The following is a 24,670-nucleotide window of genomic DNA, read 5'->3' as shown; positions in this document are numbered from 1 at the left end:
GTGCTCCCATCACCCCCAGGACAAAGGCTGATCTCCTCTGTGCCTTACAAGACCCTCTATGACCAAGAATCTGCCTGCTTCCACCATGTCATTTCTCACGGGCAGGCTTAGACCCAGGTGTCACTCTTCTGTTGGCCCAGTGTGCCGGAGTGTCTCACGCTTCTGCACCGACGTTTCCCATGGACTCAAATGCCCTAGCCCTGTTCACATCCATGGTAAATCCTTGAGTTTATCCCTAAAGATGCAGTTCCAAGTTGTCCTTGCTCGGGTCTATGACCTCATCCAGCACAGCGGCTCGGCTCTTCCTGTGTGACACCAAGACAGCCTGTAACCGGCTCTGTGGCTCTGTGTGTCTCACCACGGGCCACATCTATAGTAAAATGACGTTGATACCTCCGCACCCCCTCGGCGACACAGACTGGAAACTAAGGGCAGCAATTGAGTCTCACGAATCTTCCTGTCCTCAGGGTCTAGTAGAGGCTCGAAAACAGCACAGGTTTTTAAAAATTTGGCAAATTCAACAGAATTAACACGATCTTGACAGCTATGCAAAACCAGCCTGAACTTTCTCTTTCGGGCAGTAAGATCTGTGAGGTAACATACTGTCCCTTAGATTTTAAGAAATCAACTCAGGTGAGTAAAGAACAGCTAAGGGCTGAAAGGAAGGATGAACACCAGTGAGAAGGGCAGGGAGAGCCGTCAGGAGAGAAGCCTGAACGAAGACGCCATTACTGAGGTGTTGCTGGGATCTGGGCACCCGGCTAGAAATGGCGCCAAGTGGATGCAAGTACAGATGAACGGCATCTCTCAGTCTGGGAATCCCAAGGATACCACTGGTGCTCTTCACTACAATGAACACCATGTAGGAGGAGGGGACAGGCGGCCAGGAGGACAGAACACCCGCCAGTAAGTTATGTCTTTAACAACCAATGCCTGTTACGCGTTTAAGAACAAACCATTCCAAAGTGTAACGGGAGCTTGATTAGCATAGACTACTGGGGTATGTATTCTTTTTCTTTTTCTTTTTTAAAGATTTTATTTATTTGAGAGAGAGAGTGAGAGAGAGAGCACAAGAGGGGGGAGCGGGAGAGGGAGAAGCAGGCTTCCCGCTGAGCAGGGAGCCCAATGCGGGACTCGATCCCGGGACTCCAGGATCATGACCTGAGCCGAAGGCAGTCGCTTAACCACCTGAGCCACCCAGGCGCCCTGGGGTATGTATTCTTGACGGGAGAACATCCTTGTACACCAGGAAAAGACACGAAGGCAGCTCTGGTTCACAATTCCAAACCAAATCGCTAAACCCATGCGTTTGTGACAGAAGTTTTCCACAGGAAAATAATTACAGCAACTCAATGTTTCTTCTTGGGAGTGAGCCGTCCCCAGAGGTCACAGGCTCTGCTCCTCCTTCCGGACTTCGGTCGGTGCAGGGCAGGAAGCAGCTGGGTGGGGGCTGTGCCGGGACTGGGGGTGGGAAGGCCTGCCTTGCTTTAGGACCACACACCTGGGTGTTAGTAAGTCAGCCTGGTTCAGTGAGCAGGCCACCGTGGCTCCCGCAGAAGCAGCTCTAACATCTGGCCCTGATAACCTGGTACATTATTACTTGGGGTGGTGCCCACGGCGAGCCTCACCTCTGCTTTGCCGGCCCCGCCTCAGCTCGCCAGGCCGCGCTCGCCTCGGCGGCTCGAACTGAATCCCTTCCTCAGGGCGGGCCTGGTGCGGGGCCGCTGCTGGCGCTTCTGCCTGCTTGCACACACTTGCTAGGGGTAGTTCAAGGTCACGGGCTACTTGCTAAAGGCCCTCTGGTCCCAACCATGGGCAACAGCAGCTGGTTTCGCTGATAAGCCTCTGCCTCTTTAGAAGAACCACACTTGTAACTGAAGCCGCTAAAAGATGCACTGACCTCCTGAGGACAAAGGACCACATGGCAAGAGCTCCCTTGCCCAGACCGCAGGCTTCAAAGATGAGCCAGCATGAACCTCTACGAAATACCAGGATCAGAACGCTGACCACACACTAAAGCTCAAGCCTAAAGCCCATGTCTTGACCACCATGTGTCTCCATGCATCCCTCCATCCCCAGTCAGTCCCTTCAGGGTTTCCTCTCAACCCACCAGATGTCCGGTCAGGGTCTTTGAGGGTTGCTAAGAGCAACCTGCCTTCCCACCTAGGTTCTGAACAACTTAAGTGATCAGTCAACAAGTATGAAGTAATAATAAGTAATTCTTTTGGAGAATTGCTTGTTTTCAAAAGTTCACACATGTGGCAAAGACTGTCGTTAATTCTGTCGTGAACTCACTGACCTTGTGAACAGTGAGACTGGATATTGAAATCAGGCTGCCGTTACTAAAAGCCCGGGCTGTGAACGTGATTCTGGCAGCAAGAACTCCGGTGGCTGAGACTAAGCAGAGCAAAAATTTTGGGAAAATGGGCGGGGGGGCTTTGATTTTGGACTTTAATTACTTTGGATTTTAAGAGAAGTTAATCTGTGACCTTTGAATTCTCCCCGGGAATTTACAAATAAGAAAGGGATTCACAATCACATTGGGGCAATTTGTATTGTTAGCATCTTATCATCAGGGTATCTAAATGCACTTCATCTTCACGTTGCCATTTAATCTCATTTTAGAACCTCTGATGTGGAAAAAGGACCAAAACAGCTGGGCATACTTTGGGATAGGAGGTAGCGCAAGGAGTGACTTTTCAGTCTTGGATTCAGAGTAGCTTTGCTAAAGATTTATCAAATTCACCTGAAGTTCAGATTCATTCCAGAGCTTTCTGGGGGCAAAATCTAGGCTACTCACCAGCAGTCCCAAGAGGAAGCCCAAAGGACCCGTGGTTGGTATCAGGGGGTGAGGGACACAGCAAGGTGGGTGCGTGCCTGTCCTGATCCACTACTGACCTGCTGAGGCCTGTCACAGTCCTGGTTGGCCACAGCTTCCATAGTTAAGCCCAGAGGATTAAGAGAATAAAAAGCCAGAGGACTATCGGAGGGCAAGGCCTCTGTTCCCCTGTGGGTTTCCAAAAGGACAAATTTCCTCATGGCCTCTCTTCCCTGGAAGGAGGGGCGACTTGGCCTCTCTTCCCTGGAAGGAGGGGCAACTTACCGAGTTGGGGCAAGAAGAATGGGAAGAATAACCGGGGAAATTTGGCTCTGTCCTTTTTCCTCTTGGGATGGAGCTGCTAAAGCAGACCACTTTCCACCCCCTGTCCCAGAGCACTGCCCCTATTCGAGGGCCAGTCCAGATCCAGATCCAGGACCACTGGGGCTGGGTGGGTAGGACCGCCTGACTCAGGAACGTAGTAAGCCGGCCCTCACTCCAAGAGGTCTCCTACCTGACCCTGTATCAGTACTAGAGGTGATGCTCTCATCTCCAAGGACAAAATCAAAGCCTTTTAGTGCTCCTAAGGCACCCCCGCCCCCGCCGGCCCCCATGGAACTCAGGAGCACGCACATTCACCCTACCTTCTCAGTGAAATCAAGACCTCAGGACGAAACCTACCCGAGTCAAGCTCCATGTCTGCAGGCGAGGTTGCTGAGCCGCTTTCCTTCTTCTGCTTCTTTGGGCTGCTAGGGCTGGACTGGGACGAAGACCTCTTGCCGCCAGACCTCACACTTGGCTAATGGAGAAGCCAAGCCAAGCAGGAGTTAATGGGGTAGACAAAGAATTAGATTCCATGCCTTCCCTCCAATACCCGCAGAAAACCAGTCTGGAGCTAAGTGTAGGTAAATGGTGAATGTAGCTACCCTTTTCCTTATGACTCATCAGAAAACACAGAGTGCTTTATATACAAAACAAAAGAGCACTAAGATGCTAATGAGTTACAAAATCCCACAAATAAAGGCAATACATTCTTATCAACCACACCCTAAAAAGCTATTTACCACTTGGAAGTTAGAAGTAAGGTAACTGGCAAACACGTCCTTCTGCTGACAGGCCTGCATCGGTATGGACCCAAACACCCTCCACTCCTGATGAAGAGAAGGAAAGAACAAGCCTGGATTTGGAAAACATCATACTTCTGAGATTTTGTAAAGTGGAGGTCTCAAATGACATTTCTGCTTCATCCTTGACTTCTCCTTTTGGGGGGAATTAATGAAAATGATGGTGCACTGAAGGGGAAAAAAACCCCAACCAACTCTGCCTGCAAAATGATCCCCACTGAATACTAAAAGCCTACTTGACAAAATCACTTGCCCCAAAAGGGTCCCACCTACTCCAAGCAGAAGTTCTAGGCAGTGGCCGTGGACTCCCGGCAGGCCTCCCTCCCCTCAGGCCCCGCACTGCCCACAGCGCCTTCGCTCATAACACACTTGCTCACGCTAAGCTTCCACCTTCTGTTCTTTCCCTTTCCAAACCCAGCACTCATCTTTATGGTTCAACATCACTTCTCTCTCTTCTCAAGAGCACGTGCAACATTGGTTGTCAAGAAAAATCACTCTGGGCTCTTGTCAAACCTACAGATTCCCGGGCCAAGTCAGTTCAATCTGAGGGTGGGACTCAACAATGTGCCTTTCTCCTGAGCGCCCCCAGTGACTCTGATGTAGGTCGGTCCTGGGACCATTTCTAGAGGCACGCACGGCTCGTGCCATGCAGTTTAGCCCTGAATTAATTACACACTTGTCTTCACATCTATTTCCTAGACTCTAAGTTCAACCTTTGCCTTCTTCTCTGCTGCCCAGTTCCTAAGAACACCTACGAAGGCATTTTTTATTGAAATATCACCACCACCACCGCTACCACAACAGGCCATTGTCGAGTCTTGAAACATAAAATAAAGTTGGAAGAGATTAAATGTAGAAAACCATTCTCATATAGAATGAGAAATTTTACTTTGAAAAGAAAAAATGGAGAGAAAGGAATTATAACATAGAAAAATGAGTCGCTGTAACTTAGATTTATAAAAGGCTTTACTTTCAAAGTAATTCCATAGAACTGACAATACTACCTCAGAATGATCCCATGTTTTAAAAACATAATCTTTTAATTTTAGAATAGTTTTAGATTTACAGAATCTAACCATTCTTTTTAGCTCCTTTTCATAAGGCATAAAATCAGAAAAAACTTTTTTTTTTTTAAATGAACACAAGATTTCACTTAAGATTCTAACAAACATAGGGGCGCCTGGGTGGCTCAGTCCGTTAAACATCTGCCTTTGGCTCAGGTCATGATCTCAGGGCGCCTGCTTCTCCCTCTCCCCCTGCCCCTCCACCCTGCTTGTGCTCTCACTCACTCTCTCTCTCAAATAAATAAAATCATAAAAAAAAAGTAAAAAAAAAAAAAGATTCTAGTCAACATAAAAGGAAGTTACAAAGTTAAACACACAAGTAACATATTTACTTCTTTACATAACAGTAACTGCTACATAAGCTAATGTTTTGAACAATTGTTATAATAATGTCCCATCCCCAGAAGAGTAAAAAAAACAATATACTTACATCTGGAATTCCTCTGGGAGTAGATATATTAAAACCTGGATAGTTTACCAGTTTCGAGAGATCGTAGGTGACGCTTTTATTCTGTTGGGCTTCCCCAGCTTCCGCTTCCCCATCAGCACCATCTGCAGCAGACCATCAAGAGCATTCGTACTGCTGGATACCAAGGTCAATCCCTCTCCAGACCAAAAGTGGGCTGGTCACGTGCTTATATCCACGGCAACAGAATCATTCTGAGAATGGCTTCGATTATAATTTTTCTGAATCATTAGATTAGAACTTTTAAACAATGTAGACAGGATACTTTAATTAAAATAACTGTCTAAAATCTTGGAAACCTGGGTTCGTCTGTGAGTTGCTTAAAAGTCTAGTCTGCATTGATCTGATGACTTGCCTGATACTCTATTCCAATGCCTTTATTTAATAAACAAGTAATTCTTATTATGTACCAGACACTGTTTTAAACGGTTTATAAGTATCAACTCCATTCATCTTCATTAACAACCTTAAGAGGTACGTACTATTAAAGCCACTTTACAGATGACAGAAGGATATTCGGGAACCACTTTATTATTTTGAAAACTACTGAATAAATCATGCATTTATTTTGCCAGTCCTATGATGTCTACATACATAAGGTAATCAGTTTACAAGTTTCTCTTTAGATAAGTATCCCAGCTAATAAGCTAAGAAGTAATGAAAGAATGAGGATATAACCATTTTGCAACCCATCATTAACAGGTACAGATAGCAATGGTCATCAGTGACAGGTTCCATCACAATAAACAGAGGGGCAGAGGAACCTGCTAAAGCAACACACCATGAGGATGCAGCACCAAAATCTCGAAAACTCGAAAGGACAAAATACAGTTTTGTTAAAAACAAGGAAGTGAACCTACAGATCAAGAGATTCAAGAGACTCTCCATCATCCACAACCTTTTGTCCAAAGAATCTCTACTCAAACAAACTAAAAAAGAGAGGGAAAGAAAAGACAACAGAAATGCAAGCACCTACAGAAAGTGGTGTGAGTGATACCTGAACGCTGGCATGATGTGGGGAGATACTGAAAGGCCGGTCCCAAACAGCTCTCCGGCACTAACTGAGAAGGGGTGGCCTGGTGAACTTTTTTTTTTTTTAGGTTTATTTACTTATTTATTTGTCATAGAGAAAGAGAGAAAGAGAACACAAGCTGGGGGAGCAGCAGGCAGAGGAAGAAGCAGGCTCCCCCCTGAGCAAGGAGCCCGATGCAGGACTCGATCCCAGGACCCTGGGATCATGACCTGAGCCGAAGGCAGATGCTTCGCCGGCTGAACCACCCAGGCGTCCCTGGCTTGGTGAGTTCTTTTATTTTAAAGATTTTATTTATTTATTTGAGAGAGAGAGAATGAGAGACAGACAGCACGAGAGGGAAGAGGGTCAGAGGGAGAAGCAGACCCCCTGCTGAGCAGGGAGCCCGATGTGGGACTCGATCTCGGGACTCCAGGATCATGACCTGAGCCGAAGGCAGTCGCCCAACCAACTGAGCCACCCAGGCACCCTGGCTTGGTGAGTTCTTAAAAATATTTTTAATTACTGGGTGCCTGGGTGGTTCAGTCGGTAAAGCGTGTGCCTTTGGCTCAGGTCATGATCCCCGGATCCTGGGATCGAGTCCCGCATCTGGCTCCCTGCTTAGAGGGGTGTCTGCTTCTCCCTCTCCCGCTAAACCCGCTCGTGTTCTCTCTCTCACAAAAACAATAAAAAAATCTTTAAAATATATATATATTTTTAATTCCCTAAGTAATATACAGAAACATTTTCATTTTTAAAAGATTTAGAGCATTGGAGAGAAACTACAGTCTCTAGTCCAATCCTCTTTCTTTCTCAGGGGGAACCACTGCTGAGCTTGCCAGATTGGTTAAGACTTTTTAGAAGTTCTTTTCAAAAGTATTCTTACCATCTACCACATTGCAGGTACTGTGCTACATGCTAGGGGATATACTGGTGAATAAAATAGGTATGGTTTTAGCAATTACAAATCTTACCATCTAGCTGGGAAAATAGAGAAATAGAACCAAGAAGTAAATACATACAAATTGTGATACGGTATGAAGGAAACAAAGAGGGCCCAGTGATAAAGACTGGCAGGCCAATTAGGGAGAGATATATTTAAATAAGGTGGTCAGGGGCGCCTGGGTGGCTCAGTGGGTTAAGTATCCGACTCTTGGATTTGGCTCAGGTCCTAATCTCATGGCTCCTGAGATCTAGCCTCGAGTCAGGCTCCCTGCTCAGTGGGAGTCTGCCTGGACATTTTCCCTCTGCCCGTTCCCCACTCGCCCCGCTTGCGTGCATGCTCTCTCTCTAATAAATACATAAATCTTAAATAAACAAACAGATAAGTAAATAAGATGGTCAGGAAAGGCTTCTCTGAGTCTGAATCCTAAAATCTAAATGGTTCTCAGTTAACATCTTGTAAAAATACATTTTACATAAATGTCCTCAGAAAAAACATAGAGCATGGTTTCATTTATATGGGATCCTTCCTTCCTTCCTCCCTCCCTCCCATGTAAGATGAATGGCATCATTGGTAAGTTAGGCAGAAACTGAGTATTGTACAGAGATTTTGCCATGTCAGCTCACACAGATTCATTCCACTCTTTAAAGACTGCAGGGAGGGGTGCCTGGGTGGCTCAGTCATTAAGCATCTGCCTTTGGCTCAGGTCACGATCCCAGGATCCTGGGATCGAGCCCCACGTCAGGCTCCCTGCTCAGTGGGAAGCCTGCTTCTCCCTCTCCCACTCCCTCTGCTTGTGTTCCCTCTCTCGCTTAAAAAAATAAATAAATAAGAATAAATAAAGACTACAGGGATTCCACAGCCCAGATCTACCATCGTTTATTTATAGCCATTTTTCTTTAGGGTCTTAATGTTGTTTTTAACTTTTCATAGTCATATTCAATGCTACAAAAATACATATACATACTTTCCTTGTGCACATGTGTGAATATTTTTCTAGAGTAGATACCTAAGAGGGGGGTTCTAGATTGCAAGAGGGTTTATGTAATCTATATTTCTAGGTCTCCTGCACTGATGAATAGATTTGTTACCACTTCTTTTTTTTAAGATTTTATTTATTTATTTGAGAGAGAGAGAGAGAATGAGCGTGCACAGAGGGAGAGTGAGAGGGAGACGCAGACTCCCCAATGAGGGGCCTGATCCCAGGATCCCAAGATCACAACTTGAGCTGAAGGCAGACGCTTAATCAACTAGCCAACCAGGCGCCCTTCTGTTACCATTTCCATCAGATATTACTCAAATTCTCTAATTAAGGAGAAAAAAAAAAGGTAACATGTAAGCTGACTTATCTAACTTAACAACTATACCTTTTCCATCATAGAGCGCAAGCCCTGAGTTCTCCAGTTCAGCCTCTTTGAGCCACCCGGGGGGGTATCCGAGCTGGCGCATTCGATATATAAAAGGTGGAAGGCTCTTGTCCGTCACACCTAGTGCATCCTGAAGTTCCTCACTAAGGAAAAACAAAAGAGGAAAAAGAAATATAGTAGTCTTGTTTGGATGAAAACACAAACGGTCCCCAATGTTTTAAAACAATGCTTCACAAATGCACACGGGAGATTCCAGTGAATATTTCTGAACGAACTGATGCGTATTCTCCAGAGCGGGGCTGGAGCATACCCATATACTGCTGATTACCCTCAAGACACAGAGAACGCTCCATATACTGGTGACAGAGAAATGACAGTCTATGGAAAAAATCACAGAGGTACCTAATGACTCCCGGCTTGAATCTTCCAAATCTTTCTTCCACCTCTTCTGCATGGTATCGCTGCTGAAAATTCTGGCTACTTGCCTCGCCACAGGCATCCATATACTCTTTTCTCTTTTCACTTATTCGAGCAGCATTCCGCGGCTAGATCACAACGCATTTGAGAAAAATGGAAACAAGCAGTTTAGAAATTATTTTAGGAACTGAATAAATATAAGCACTCTGTTTTAAGCCAAGCAAACAGATTTTTCCAATTTTAATATATAACAAACAAGTACAAAAGAAAGGGGATATATTAGAAAAATAAGCAAAGAAGCTCTTTATTACCTCGATATTATCTTAACATAAAATCAAGTTTTTAGAATAAACTCTAAAAAGTAACTCTCATGTTTCATTCATCTCAGACACAAAGCACTGTAATAATTCTTTTTTAAATATAAGGTCTTAAAATTTAAGTACAAATTTGAAAGGTTTCAAATTCGAGGACCAAAAGAAAGTTAACTAGCAAGTTTCTTTATCTCACACAATGCCATAAATGTGTGGAAAACATTAGAAAGTTCTAGTTCAAAGATTTTTTTTTTATATGAGAAAAATTTACCATTGGGCAATCTTTCATTTGATGTTCTTCAGAACCACAATTGAAACAGTGAGGCTTTGGCCTATTTGGTCAAAAAACAAAGATGTGCATAATGTAAATGAAGATATAAAAGCAAATCAATGCAATTCTTTATGACAGCGAAGTGTATCAGAGAGACAAGAAAGCACGCAGATCACAGATTATTAATATCTGCAGTCATGAGTACACTTTCACCTCCTGTACTCAGCGATTTAAACAAACAGTACTTTTAACCAACTCTTTTAACCAAGGACCCTTATGTTCCCGACTGATCTGTCACCTCTGGGTTTTGTCAGTGGTTAATATAAGAGAAGAACCGAGGCAAACAGATTCTGTTTCCTTTAGGTAACTTGGGAGGGGGCAGGTCCTCAGGCAGCAATCAAACTGACAACAACAATGACACTTCTCCACCCCCCCAAGCGTACTAGGCGTGAACCAACGAATTCCAATGAACAGATGACTGATTTAAACATATTAAATGTCTATATATTAAAATTCTAGCTTAATCTGTAATTTATTTATAGTAAGCCAGCAATGAAGAATATTAATTTTTCAAGCTAAAAGAGTTTATGGTTTTGGTTAAAAAAGTCTTAAAAAGAAGAAGAAAACAAAACAACTCCCCACACAAACCTTTTTGCCTTTACTTGTATTTCTTGCCCTTCTAGAGAAACAATGTGGCTGAAGACTTGCTGGTACCTTTAGTGAATTTTATTAAGGAATAGTTATCATAGTCTGCAAAATTTGGTAAATTTTTTTAAAGGTGAACTTAATGGCAAGATGCATAAAAGATCTTCATTCACTATGTAGGATACTTGGGTATTTCCCATCCTTCGGTAAGCTGAGGGTTTTCATTTAGTAGCGGTTGCCCCAATTTATCAAGGCAAAAATTAGTAAAATACAGGACACTTCCTACAACCTGCAGAAAACAAGTCAAAAAATATTGCTATTTAAGCAGGAAAAAAAAAGACATTAAATTATGTAAGACTATGATTAACTCTTTTAACAATTTAATTTTGGAGGAAATTCTTAGAAGCCATAATCAGCTCCCTAGTTAAAGGAGCCAGATTTTGAAGCGTAAGCAAGAGCTGCTTCTTTAAACGCCCCTGTCTCCCAGATCGGAGCTCCCCTCTCAGGAGATCATTACTATCAGCTGCATTCTCCTCAGACTTTAAAAATAAAAGCTTTGACTCGTATGTTTCCCTCTGATTCCCCAACTCTGCTTCCCTTAGGGGCAAAGACAATTCAGAAAATTCGTATTTACTATTTCCACCCTCCCTCCCATTTCCCCTTTTCTTTTCCCTCCGATTCTGGGGGAAATATCATACACAGAAGTTGAGAAAATGGTACAGTGAACACCCAGCTAATTCCTCTCCGCCTGGATTCAACAACTGTTGCTATCTTCCATGCACGTGCACACATGCACATATACTTTTCACTGAACCACTGGAAGAAAGTAAGCCCTTATTTTCTCTCGCCGGAGATTAACGTAGTAACTTCCTAACCGGTTTCCAGCTTCCACACATAACCAGCTGCAGCCTCTTTTCATGACCTTCACCCCTGAACACTTCAGGATGGGTCTCCTGAGGATAAGAATATACATTCTCCTACAAGCCACAATACCACTGTCACACCTAAGAAAATTAATAAATCCTTAATATCATCTATATCCAATCTCTACTGTTTTCCCAACTGTCCCCAAAATGCCTTTTTTCCCCTCTAAGCCAGGATTTAAGGTTCATGTGTTGCATTTACATGTTAAATCATTTTAGTCTCTTTTAATCTGGAATAGTCCCCCACTTTTTTTTTTCTTAGATGGCCCCTCCATTCCCTCCTGAACATCTCCGGGAAGGCTTCCGTTCCTTCCACGGCGCTACGCTCCCTATGACCCCCCAACAACTGAATTCACTGCACAGCTCCGTCTTCATCTCAACCAATGAGCAGCAACCGACACAGCTGATTCCTCCTTCCTCAGAGAAATGCTCCTTTTTGCTTCTAGGACACCGTGCTCTACCCTGCTGACCAGACCTTCTCATCTCTCCATCTTCTGTGAGACTTGGTCCCAGTCCTCCTGTCTACCTGCACTCTCGCGGTGATTTATCCGGACCCATGGAATGAAGGATGAATATGCTGACAACACCCAAATATCCAGTTCTGCCTCCTAAACTCCAATCTTGGATATTCAAGTGCCAACTGACAGCTCTCCTGGACCCGTGAAAGGCATCTCAAACTCACCTACTTAAAACTGAACTGGATTCCCATTCCCCTCCTAACCCGCTCCTCCCACCAGTTATTCCCATCACAGAAAAGGTGAGGACACTCTTCCGGCTGCTAAGGCCCAAAACCTGAGTCATTCTGACTACTCTCTCGCTTTTGTGTTCTACACATCCAATTCAGCAACACATTTGATCAGTTCTATTTTCAAGGTATTTCCAGGTTCGAACCACTTCTCACCTCCACCACTGGCTCTCTAGACTAACTTGCCATATTCCCTCACCTGATATCAACACAAGAACTTTCCCGCTGGCTTCCAGCTTCCACATGTAAACCAGCTACAGACTATCTTCCACAGAAAAGCCAGTTCTTTTAAAAATTCAAGTCATATCATGTCACATTTCTACTTAAAAGCCTCCAATGGCATCTCACCTCACTCAGAGTAAAACCCAAAGCCCTCACTATGGCTTATAAGGCAACATAGAGATCTACATCTTATGTTCCAGGGTCAGAAGGCCTGGATTCACACCCTGGCTTTGTCCCTGACTAGCCAAGGGACCAACAGCAAGTTACTTAGCTTTCCATGTCTGTTTCCGCAGATGTAAAATGAGAATAACAACAGTACCTTCATGGGCAGTATGTGTAATGAGCTTAGAACAGTACTTGATACACAGTGAGCAAGTTTAAGTGTCTGCTTCTGCCCCAGGGCTTTCCACTCTGTCTACTGCCTGGAGTACTCTTCATTCCAACTGCACCACAGCTCACGCCCTCAATTTATCCAGGGCTGGTTCAGAGAGGCTGTCACCATCTACTCACTATACAAACTGAATGCCCCATGGCTACCCTCTAACTCCTTGAGCTGATTTACTTTCTTCAGAGCTCTGCGTCCCCCACTAGAATGTAATTCAGTGACAGCAGAGACTTTGCCCTTCTTTTTCATTGCTGTGTCCTTGGAATCCAAAAGGGTCCCTGGCACAAGGGAGCATTTGGCAAATATTTATTACTCTTTATTAAAGGACTAAATGAATAATACATAAAATTCCCACTTTCCAGGCAGGTGCCAGTCTCAATCCCAGAACCCTAGAGTTAGATGGGACATGAAAAGTTATGTAGTTCCAATTCTTTCTTTAAAGCACCTCGACAGTATCTCAGGCTTTGCCTTTTTACAGTGACATGGAATTTGCCTTTTTTTTTTTCTTTAAATGAGACCTACTACTTCATTTTCACATCTCTGATAGAAATTTGCACTGAAAGTTGACTTGCAATGTGCCTCTTTATAGTCCATCCAGTCACTGGTCCTGGTTCTGCCACTTGGCACTACACAGAGTGATTTAAAATAACACCTTTTGCAAATAACAGCCTTTATTACATTTGCAGAGATGTGATACCCCCTGTCAATCTCTTCAGCAATGTTGGGGGCTCTTCATTACCCCAGCAGCCCCACCTCTTCAAGACTGCGGTCTGTCAATGGGGCACAATACTCCCTAAACATGAAAACTAGTCAGCCTTGAACAGAATCCAGGATTACATCAGCCTCTTAAAAAAAAAAAAAAAAGAACTCTTTTTTTAAGTTGCAAAATCACACCACTCCATTGCACTGACACAGTGAGATTCCGCATAGGTACGGAAAGGCCTAAATGTAGGCTCATCCCTGTTATGCTGCTTCTATTTTTCACCCACCATTTGAGCTTGTCAACATTTTTAATCTCCTATCTGCCATCTGTTATATTAGTTACTTATCCGTCCCCTCTCAGCCTCAGCCATCTGTAAGTGCAACATGCACGCGTTCTAGATCATCATCCATGTTCTTGAACATCAACCAAAAGAGGTTTGTCAGGACAAAAATAAAGTCCTCCGAGGTATGTCTACTGTGTATACAATAGTTACTAAAAAGCAAACTATACTATTTAGAGGCTGAAGTCTCCACTATTGTTTATAACAAATTTCATGAAAGGATGGGGATTCTTTGAGGCCATATGGCTACACCACCTTAACAATACCCAAATGACAAAGGATAGGAAACATGTTATCTACAGAATTCAAAACTAAAATGTCCACACTTACACTAAAAGCTTCCTTGTTGTTTTTAATGGCACAGGATTCTTCTACTTTATGGTCCTCTTCTAGCATAACACTAGATGGCTAATGCAAAGAAAAACACGTTACAAAAAGTAACCAATCTTTACCAACTTCGAATTTCAAATATTAGAAATTTAAATACACCCCTTATTTTCTAATACATACCACTAAGGTATATTAAGCTTTTAATTCATTGTTGTCATGATAGCTAAATTTGGAAGCTAGAAATGTTTACGAAATAAATTTCACCAAGTGGAAAAATTTTAAAATTTTATAGAAGATACAAAAGACAGCACCTTCTGAAGCATTAGTGTATGCTATGCTTTTGTGTTACTGAATACTAATTCATGCATTAAATTTAATGAATTAAATATTTAAACTCTCAATACTTAAATTGGCAAAGCAGACTTTATCTTCAAGTCAGATAACCAGAAAGATTAAAAAATATGTGATTCTACGTTACTGGTTAATATGGATAATATAACTCTCACAGACCTCAGGCCGCTATAAAACTCTGAAGCGCTCCCTGAATCAAAAATTAGGTAATCAGTATGGTTTTTATTGTTAAATGTATTTTGTTTCTTGAATCTTTAAAAACTGCATATGATACATGAAAACTAAAGGTGATGAAAATTTAATTAATCAGAACACACTGTTCTCCAACCTGAGGATAAACAGCTAACAACCCTATTTGAAAGACTCTACTTACCTTAATTTGGAATTTAAAAAAAAGCCCCAAAATCATAGTTCTGATTTTTTAAAATATAAATTCATGCTCTAATAGTCACATAGTGTAATTTTTTAGATTTCTTTGTGCATGCTATGGATTTTTTTCCCAACAAGGAGAAGGGAAAAAAAGAATGGCATGCGAACCTGTTGGTTTTAGAGAAAAAGAATTCATCTTTTATAAACTCCAGAAATACAGATTTTTTTTTCTGGCTTCAAGTTAATTTTCTGCCCCAAACCATGTGTCCAAGTGAGGAAATGGGGGGGAAGGGGAAGACTAATTTTGAGGGAAGCCAGGTCTGAATATGACTCCCCTAAGAGAAGGAGCCACAAAGCAAAAGAACCCCCTGAGGCAGCACTGGGCAGCACTGGACAGCACTGGACAGCACTGGCAGACCAGTGAAGGACGCCCAACTGAAGGATGGAGGTGAACAGTCTTAACAATCTTGGGGTTTTTTTGTTTTTTTAAAGTTGTAGTTGACATACAATGTTATATTAGTTTAAGGTGCAGGACATAGTGGTTCCACTTAATCATTTTCATTTTGATACAAGAGGCTCCCTGTGGCCTAATAGTTGGCAGTGAAAAGCATAACCTATTAATCTTAAAGTCTCTTAAATTTGAAATACCTGGGGCAAAAGATTAAAGGAAGTCTTTTCCACATCATTTTTCTGCTGTTCCTCAAATCTTTTTACTAAATTTGATACAAATTCCTCTATTTCTTGATGATATTGCCTGCATGAGAGGACACAACAGTCAGAACCCAGAGTAAACACTGAATAGACCGAAATCTTATGCATTATTAGAAGACGTCAGGAGTAAATTCTGTTATCTTGTTTTTCAAAGGTTTAATAAATCACTGACTGACTATAATATTCAGGAACCTATTTCTTAGGAAAAAAATATACATTGTTGCCGAGTTAACAAAATGATTATGAAAATCTAACTCAGTGTTTGGCATGTAACAGTGGCAAACATTTGTGCTGAGACTAGATGGATTTTATTTATAAATTGTACAGATTTAAATTTTGAATACATAATTCATGTAAAACATGGTTCAAAATCCAAAAGAAGTAAAAGCGTTCCGTAATGAAAAGCTTCCTTCCTGGCTGCGTCCTAGCCACCTATCTCTGCAACGCAGAGACAACCAAGGCATTCTTCCCTGTCTTCCTCCCAGAGATTCCCTATGCACATAGAAGGAAACACCTATTTAAATGTTAAACTGGAACAAAATAAAACCAAAAATGCAAAAAAAACACAAAATGAAGTAGCACAACCACGGAGGACCACTTTCTCCAGCTTTCCAGGTCAAGAACCGCGTTCAACACGTTATAACCGTTAACACTCAGCTCCGGAGGTGCCGAAGGAGACCAGATGAGGCTACGGTGGCGCAGCCAACTTGCTCTTCACCAGACTTGATCTTTCAGGTCTCTCTAGCTCTGACACTCCAAGATTTCTGCCGGCAAAACGGCAGATTTACAGTGCCAGAAATTAGAGTGCCATGAGCCAGAGCAGACGCTGAGTCAAATCCGATGGTGACAGCAGTGCTGAGTGCTGGTGGCCAGCTGTGCCCGGCCCCTTGCTACCGCCACACTCACCACCGGCGTCCCCACCCCTCAGAGCCTCAGGTTCCAGCTGGGCTGAGAGAAAGGCGGTAAAGGGCCTGCCACACAGTTAACACGCTCTATATGGTTCCCATTACCTTCTTCACCTTGCCTAGCGCCTGCAGTAACAACAGATTCAGCGAGCCAGGAGAGGGGCAGCCAACTGTCTGAAATGTCTATGACCACGCTCCCAGGGGGGGACAGGGCAAAGCCTCAAAGCATTTCAGGACATTCTAGCAAGCACTGCAGGAATGCACTGAGTCACCCTAGCCCCAAGCATGCTGGAAGGCTTGCTAAGGTCGCATTCTCACACTCACACACACAAAATCCCGTGGGTAAGCTTTGAAGACAGCCAACAGGGTAAACTCAGTTACCTGATTTGGGGGGAGAACCGACTAACGTTACTTCCTGCTGCAGTGGTAGCAGAGGCTATTACAGGTGCTCATTTAGCTACCTAAGAAGTGGTTATCGTTAGTATCCTGTTTTCCAGTGAGAAAACGGATACGCAGACAGGGTTGTGACCTGCCCAGATTCACATATGCAGAAAGTAGGGGCCCAGATTCAAATTCAGCTTTAGAAACGCTAATGTCCTTGCTCTTAATCATGATTCTCTAAATTTTAAGTAAAAGAATAAAGATGGAATAAATACAAATGAAAACAGCATACTTATAGAAGACATTGTTTCATAAACACATTAACTCATTATACGTAGAAAAGGGGAAATTACTTACTTTGAAATAACATTGTTCATAAATAGAATCTGTAATAAAGGTCCATCTAACTTAGTATTGTTCACCAATATTCCACTAAAACAGAAGTTAAAACATATTCTTAGAAGATCTTAAAGTAAAATTCATAAATGTATAAACACACAACTTTTGTAATTATTAAGTACCAAAGAGCATAGATTATTTTACAAATAAGATTAAAAACCACCAAGAACTCTTGTTTTCTCAAAAAAAAAAAAATCTAAGTTTTCACAAACTTTTACCTACTTTAATGGTTTTACATAGAGGTATCCCTTACATATTTTTACAAATATTTCACAAAAAAATTTAAAACTATAGTTAATCTTTCAGTTTTCAACCAAAAAAATTCCTTAACTAATGGCTAGTTTCTTTACATACTGGGGGAAGGGAGGGTCTGGATAAACCAGCAGGTTAAAAGAAGATATTTCTAAAAGAATCAGAGTAAACTTAGCTTAGAAATATATAGGAAAATGAAACACTTTAAATGGACAGCCTCTTAGAGGGCAGTGCACATTCCAGTATTTCAAATCCCAGATACTAAAGCAGAGATATAAAAAGTATACTGTTGGGGAACCTGGGTGGCTCAGTCGGTTAAGTATCTGCCTTCGGCTCAGGTCATGATCCCAGGGTCCTGGGATTGAGCCCCACATTGGGCTCCCTACTCCCTGCTTGGTGGGGAGCCTGCTTCTCCCTCTCCCTCTGCTGCTCCCCTTGCTTGTGCGTGCTGGCAAATGAATAAATAAAATCTTAACCAAAAAAAGAAGTATTTTGTTCCTGGATTTGATTTTCAAATACTGCTAAAAAAGAAAAAAAAAAAGTAAAATGTGGCCCCCAAACCGGAACAATATCCTGGTGGTAACCTGGACCAGCTGAGTCTTAGATTCCGCCTCTCCCCACCTGCCTCCTATTCCTTTACCTGCACAATATGTGAAATAAATCAGTCTATATTTGGAATTGCTTGCATCAAGAACCAAAAGTAAAATATGGAGAGGTTCAGAAGTTTGTTTGAATTTGTACAAACTTCTCTTTTTTAAAAATACATTATGTTTTGGGGCACCTGGGTAGCTTAGTTGGTTAAGCATCTGAGGTTTGATTTTGGCTCAGGTCGTTATTTCAGGGTCATGGGATAGGAAGGTCCAGCTCCAGGCTGAGAGCAGAGTCTGCCTGAGATTCTCTCCCTCCCTCTCCCCCTCCGCCTGCTCGCTCTCAAGTGCACTCATTCTCTCTCTCTAATAAATAAATAAAATCTTTAAAAAAACCCACAAACAAACATGACTTTTTGGGGGGCGCCTGGGTGGCACAGTTGGTTAAACGACCAACTCTTGGTTTTGGCTCAGGTCTAGATCTCAGGGTTCTGGGAATGGAGCTGGGGGAAGGGCTCAGCACTGAGGCACTCTGTGGAATCTGCTTAGGACTTTCTTTGCCCCTCCCCTCTGCGCTCCTGTGAGCACACGTACAAGCACGTGCTCTCTCACTCCCTCTCAAATAAATAAGTAAATCTTAAAAACAACAACAAAAAAACCATGATGTTTTTAAAAACCACACACAACTGTATGGTCCTTAACTAGAGTCCAATTTGAGCCATCAGCTATAAAGACATTCAGTTGGGGAAATCTGAATATGGACTGAGCTGGGAGTGTTAAGAGAATCATGCCAGTCATTGTGACAGTGCTGTTGTGATTATGCATGACAAAATCTTGTTTTTAAAAAGTCACATACTGAAATATTTAGGGTAAAATGTGCATATGGGATGAAAACATGTATATTAATTGTACTATTCATTTTCCATACATTTGCAATTTTTCATAATAGTTAAAAATGTTTATTGGACAAAAAGGAAAGAAACTTCTGATCATGACAGTTCCAAAAATAAGGATTAAACCAAGAGGCCGGGGTTACAGATTTTATCTATATAATTTTATTTCTTTTTGTTTCTAAATTTTTTTTCTTTAAGATTTTATTTATGGGGCGCCTGGGTGGCTCAGTCGGTTAAGCGACTGCCTTCGGCTCAGGTCATGATCCCAGGGTCCTGGGATCGAGTCCCACATTGGGCTCGTGGCTCAGCGGGGAGCCTGCTTCTCCCTCTCCCTGCCACTCCCCCTGATTGTGCTCTCTATCTCTCTGACAAATAAATAAAATCTTTAAAAAAAAAAAGGTTTTATTTATTTATTTGACAGAGACAAAGCGAGAGAGGGAACACAAGCAGGGGGGAGTGGGAGAGAGAGAAAGCAGGAAGCCCAATGCTGGACTCATCCCAGGACCCTGGGACCATGACCTGAGCCAAAGGCAGACGCTTAACGACTGAGACACCCAGGCGCCCTCTAAATTTTCTATAGAATGCTTTATCAGTCTGACAACACAAAGAGCACTAATTCTAAAAAGAAAATTTTAATTTATTCCTTTTTTAGGATACTAATGCCTATCTCATGTACTGGTAAAGCCTATGACGCTATCATTTAAACTTGATTGATTATAACCCCTTTGTAAATGTTTAAATTATCAACTATTAGAAAGTGTGCTTATCTAAGTATCTTTAAATATTAAAAAAATTATGATTTTTGAGGAATCCCAGTTATAGTCAGTACACTTAATATCTAACCATAAACAAGTTTAGATCCACAAAGTGTGCTCACATAGAGGAAGGAAGGTAGGGCATGGGGAGGTTTCCAAAATACATCTAAATTGGGTGCCTGGGTGGCTCAGTTGTTAAGCGTCTGCCTTCGGCTTGGGTCCTGATCCCAGGGTCCTGGGATTGAGCCCCACATCGGGCTCCCTGCTCCACTGGAAACCTGCTCTCCCTCTCCTGCTCCCCCTGCTTGTGTTCACTCTCTCACTGTGTCTCTCTCTATCAAATAAATAAATAAAATCCTAAAAAACAAATCAAAATACATCTAAATTCTGAAATTTTTAAACCTTTAGTTACTTCAGCTGGTACCAGGGACAAAAAAGTGCATGTGACACTGGATCACGGCCCCCCAAATTCTGAAAGCTTGATAATACCATTTCACATAATAAGTCTGTAGTTTGACAAATATTTTAGATTTAGTAACCTGTTAGATAAATTTGTATTAAGATATGAGCATTTGTTCGTCTATCTCTTAAAGTCAGATGTCTGAACGCAAATCTACTCATTGTACTTTCTTCAAAAGCACACTAATTTCTTTTTCTAAAATGAAATTTCCCATCATTTCTATTTAGAAATATATTTTAACTGTATAAATAAATCTTCACCTAGAGTAATACTGTAATCTTAATTCTAACTTCCCAGAAATGTTTGTGGAATAAGAACAGCTAGGTTGGCAACTTGCCTGTTCTGGACATTAAGTCAAAATTTTCTGGACATGTTTCACAAATATTTTTACTCAGTCAGTTTAAAAGTTATTCAGGTATACAACATAATGATCCAATATTTGTATATGTTGTGAAATGATCACTGCAATAAATCTAGTTAACACCCCCTAAAATAAACTAATAAATTAATTAAAAATTTAGTGTAGTTAGAATTCAAATTTTACAGCCAGAAATTAAAAATAAAGGACCATTACTGATTTCTTCACAGAACGCTGAACAATTAAAAACGATACAAAAAAAAAAAGATACAAAAGTCCTACTCTTCTTACAAAGAAATTATAGCTAAATATTAAATATTAATAAAGGACAATGTTGTAATTGCAATATCTCATACCTTGGTCGAGTCAGAATGTTCAATTTTCTTTTAAGTTCTTGATGTTATTACTTGTTAAGGAATATAAGCCCTCATTAAAGAAAATCATAAATATCATAAAATTCAACTATTCGTTTCGGCGTCAGAGTGTTATAAACGTTAAAAGACCCGCAAATATTTTGAGGATGACACACTTAACTGAGCCCCTGTTTTGTTGCAGGGCTAGGCATTTAAACCTAAAAACTAAAATAGTTTTCTCATCTCTTCCAACATAGATATTCTAAAACAGGGTCATGTAGTTCAAAAGACTAACAGACGGAGGGCGCCTGGGTGGCTCAGTTGGTTAAGTGACTGCCTTCGGTTCAGGTCATGATCCTGGAGTCCTAGGATTGAGTCCCACATCCGGCTCCCTGCTCAGCAGGGAGTCTGCTTCTCCCTCTGACCCTCCCCGCTCTTGTGCTCTCTCTTTCATTCTCTCTCTCAAATAAATAAGTAAAATCTTTAAAAAAACAAAGATTAACGGACTGAACCAAAAGTGTTATTCAAACAAAGGTGCCCCATCAAAACCTAAACAGCAATTCATTTAAGAAAGAACAGCATGGGGGTGCCTGGGTGGCTCAGTCGATTAAGCATCTGACTCCTGATTTCAGGGTCCTGAGATGGAACCCCAAGGGGCTCCCCGATGATGATCGTGGAGTCTGCTTGAGGTGCTCTCTCCCTCTCCTTCTGCCATGCCCCCGCTCATGCATCTCTCTCTCTCAAAAAAATAATAAAACAAAAAGAAAAAAGAAAAATAAAGAGCAGCATGATAAGTGATACAGTAAAACAAACGGTTAAAGACGAAGAATCCAGGATAGAACTATGTTCACCGTACAGTCCTCTCAACTTTTCTGTATTTGGAAATTTTACATATTAAAATGTAAAGGAAAACTGCATCATGAAAAAAGTCAGACTTCAAAAACCTTTAAAGATGATTTGCCAACTGCTTTCAGGGTTTCATTTTAAACGGGGAACTATTTGAACCGAAATCATCTGCATACAGTTAAAAAAAAACAAAACAAAACACCAAACACCTCTAAGAATGTAAATAACCAGACTAACAAGTCTTGCTAGAAAGGCTGTAATCATGTAACTAAGCCAAACGGAAACTTACTTGGCGCGTTTTTTCCTAAGGCTTTGCAACGCACCCTCCCCACGGAAGGAAGGTGTTCAACGTCGAAGAACTTTAAAACGAATCCCCAATCTCGATCATCAGGCAATTAACCATTTCTCTCCGCATGCTTCAAATCCTTAAACTCCCAACTCCCGCATCCCAAAACCACTAGCTTCTGCCCCGCTATAAAAAAAAAAAACCCAGATCTACCCTAAGGTCTGAGTATCGGGCTGTCTCCTCATAGACAATTATAACATGACCGCATCAACCTAAGCTTGGCTGCAAAAAAACGAAATCGGATAAGGACTTCAGAGGAGGAGAGGAAGTGGTGACCAACCTACGAGCGAGCAGTCTGAAATAATCCCCCAAACCAGCGCCGGTTTGTGAGGCGCGAGGAGCGAGTCTAGTCCACGACACGGATCCCCGGAGGGGACAGGTTCGCGCCGGGGCACCGAGGCAGCTTACGCAAACCGAACCCTCGATTCTCCGCCCGCCTGCGGGGCGAGAGAGAGACTGCCCGGAACTGTGGCCCTCCTGGAATTTCCGCCCGCGCCCTCCCAGACCTGCCGCCCACCGCACGCCGGTGACCGGGCCCAAGCGAGCGGGAAGGATATTCTCGGCGCGGAGCTGCTCGATGGTTTCCTCGCACTGCCGCAGCCGCTCCCGCAGTTCCGCGTCGCCGACCCCATTCTCGTCCTCCTCGTCGCCGTCGTCATCCTTGAAGCGGGTGTGGACAGGCTTCGGAATCGACTCCTCTGGGTGGTCAAACGCCTCGAACAGCTCTAGGTCGCCAAAATCCACCTCCGCCGCCATCTTGGACTGTGGGTAAGATTCGAGAAGAGGCGGAGGGGGCTGCCGGGCCGGGGGCGAAGGTTGTAGGGCGGCACCGCTCGCTCGGGCTTGGGTCGCGCTAAGCCACCCGGTAGGGTTTTCTCCCGACGTAGGCCGCCGAAGCTGCACAAGGGGCGGGCCAGTCCCGAGAGACTACAACTCCCAGGATGCAATGGCGTCTCTCAGAGCCACTTCCGAGATTGCTCGGGAGAATGGCATGCTGGGACATGTGGTTTCTAAGCGACTGTTAACTCCTTGTTTGCATTGCGTACTGGGATTGGTCCTTTTTAAATGTGCAGAAAGTCTGACTAGATCATAATGTGTTAAAACAATATGTATTGTCCCTGTGATGCATCTAAGGCTGAAATATCAGAGCACGACGCATGTCTTATCACAGATTCTAGTGTGCGTGCTAAATTGCAGCAAGAGAATAAGGAACACTAGTTTTGTCACAGATTACCTTTGTGATCTTGGACAAGCTACTTCAGTTTATTGAGCTTGTTGCACTTTTTCATGAAAAACTAGCTAAATCAGACCGTTTTAGATTTGTCTGTTGCTGGTTTCGGTGGTTTCTCTCATTCAGTCACTGATTCGTTCAATAACATTTATTTACCACGTTCAACGTACCAGGCACTGTTCCAGAGTTCGAGGATGCAAGAGAGAGCAAAATAGATAAGTTACTGCTCTGGTGGAACCTACAGGCTAACAGAAGAAAGAAACAACAACAAAATAACCCTAACTGCTCCCACTCTAGGGTCCAGGTGGATGTTGATAGGTGTCCATCATATTAAAAAAATATGTGAAATAAAAACAGCAAGTTACGGGTATGTAACGATTTACTTTGACAGAATCTGTGGGAATCAGTGAACTGAGGAACCGAGGTTTGAACTAAAACATGAAGTGTTAGGAGGGCAAAGTTGGTGGTGAGAGTACCGCGGATGGACTTAAGAGCCTCCTCCTTAGAAGAAATATGCAGGTGAAATGAGAAGAGAGTGGAGCACAATGAGGCTGGTACATTAGGCCAGTGCTCACAGACCAAGTTAGGGATCCTCTCTCCATCCCCAAAATTGGGAAGTCATTTCAACGTTTCAAACAGGTGGTGTGTTTGTGATTCACACATTTCCATTTTAGTAAGATGGTCTTGATTGTGATAGAAACACGATTGAAAATCCAGCAAAAGTAAAATTCCAAGTCGAGTAGGTTGATGGGTTTTTGTAGTGGAACCAATACATGTTTGGATTAGGGTAGTGGGAATAGTGGTGGAGAGTTGATGTTTAGAAGTAGAAAATATTTAGAAAATAAAATTGAGGGGTGCCTGGGTGGCTCAGTTGTTGAGCGTCTGCCTTCGGCTCAGGTCATGGTCCCACGGTCCTGGGATCGAGCCCCGCGACGGGCTCCCTGCTCCTCAGGAGGCCTGCTTCTCCCTCTCCCACTCCCGCTACTTGTGTTCCCTCTCTCACTGTGTCTCACTCTGTCAAATAAATAAAAATCTTAAAAAAAAAAAAAAAAAGAAGATAAAATTGAAGCAACAGCTAATTGGAGGGTTGGATACAAGAAATGAGAGTAAACAGGTCATGAATATTTCTCAGGATTCTGACTTAAGAAACTGTTTGAATAGGGGTCCCTGCCTCAATCAGTTGGGCGTCTGCCTTCGGCTCAGGTCATGATCCTAGGGTCCTGGGATCGAGCCCTGGTCGGGCTCCCTGCTCAGTGGGGAGCCTGCTTCTCCCTCTCCCTCTGCTTGTGCTCTCTCTCTCTCTCATAGATAGATAGACGGATAGATAGATAGATAGATAGATAGATAGATAGATAGATAGATAGATAAACTGGTTGAATAAATGATCAAT

At 42.6% G+C, this 24,670-nt stretch overlaps 1 protein-coding gene and 1 non-coding gene across 4 annotated transcripts in view; both read right to left on the bottom strand.

Moving 5' to 3' along the window:
- The window catches only part of ZCCHC8 (zinc finger CCHC-type containing 8), a 28,414-nt gene extending 5,533 nt beyond the window's left edge, over window positions 1-22,881 (bottom strand). The window contains exons 1-13 of one of the 3 annotated variants that reach the window (XM_035016909.1): window positions 22,607-22,881; window positions 20,861-20,903; window positions 17,158-17,232; window positions 15,452-15,557; window positions 14,084-14,161; window positions 10,621-10,724; window positions 10,439-10,504; window positions 9,791-9,851; window positions 9,194-9,336; window positions 8,792-8,934; window positions 5,437-5,558; window positions 3,883-3,969; window positions 3,500-3,617 (exon numbers count right to left, since the gene is read on the bottom strand). In XM_035016909.1, the coding sequence (XP_034872800.1) occupies window positions 3,500-3,617; window positions 3,883-3,969; window positions 5,437-5,558; window positions 8,792-8,934; window positions 9,194-9,336; window positions 9,791-9,851; window positions 10,439-10,504; window positions 10,621-10,724; window positions 14,084-14,161; window positions 15,452-15,557; window positions 17,158-17,232; window positions 20,861-20,903; window positions 22,607-22,805 (1,345 nt within the window). In that variant the 5' untranslated portion in view covers window positions 22,806-22,881. Of the gene's footprint in view, window positions 1-3,499; window positions 3,618-3,882; window positions 3,970-5,436; window positions 5,559-8,791; window positions 8,935-9,193; window positions 9,337-9,790; window positions 9,852-10,438; window positions 10,505-10,620; window positions 10,725-14,083; window positions 14,162-15,451; window positions 15,558-17,157; window positions 17,233-20,860; window positions 20,904-22,606 lie in introns of those variants that run through there. The other 2 variants (XM_035016911.1, XM_035016912.1) reach the window with 2 other exon arrangements.
- Window positions 16,588-16,722, bottom strand: LOC118018723. The gene has a single exon (XR_004681470.1). It is a non-coding gene; the product is annotated as a small nucleolar RNA SNORA9 (small nucleolar RNA).
- Window positions 22,882-24,670: the final 1,789 nt, after the last annotated feature.

This window comes from Mirounga leonina, unplaced genomic scaffold (assembly GCF_011800145.1).
Source record: "Mirounga leonina isolate KUSES-001 unplaced genomic scaffold, KU_Mleo_1.0 Mir_171, whole genome shotgun sequence".
Taxonomy (NCBI): domain Eukaryota; kingdom Metazoa; phylum Chordata; class Mammalia; order Carnivora; family Phocidae; genus Mirounga; species Mirounga leonina.
This window is presented reverse-complemented; position numbering and strand designations above follow the sequence as displayed.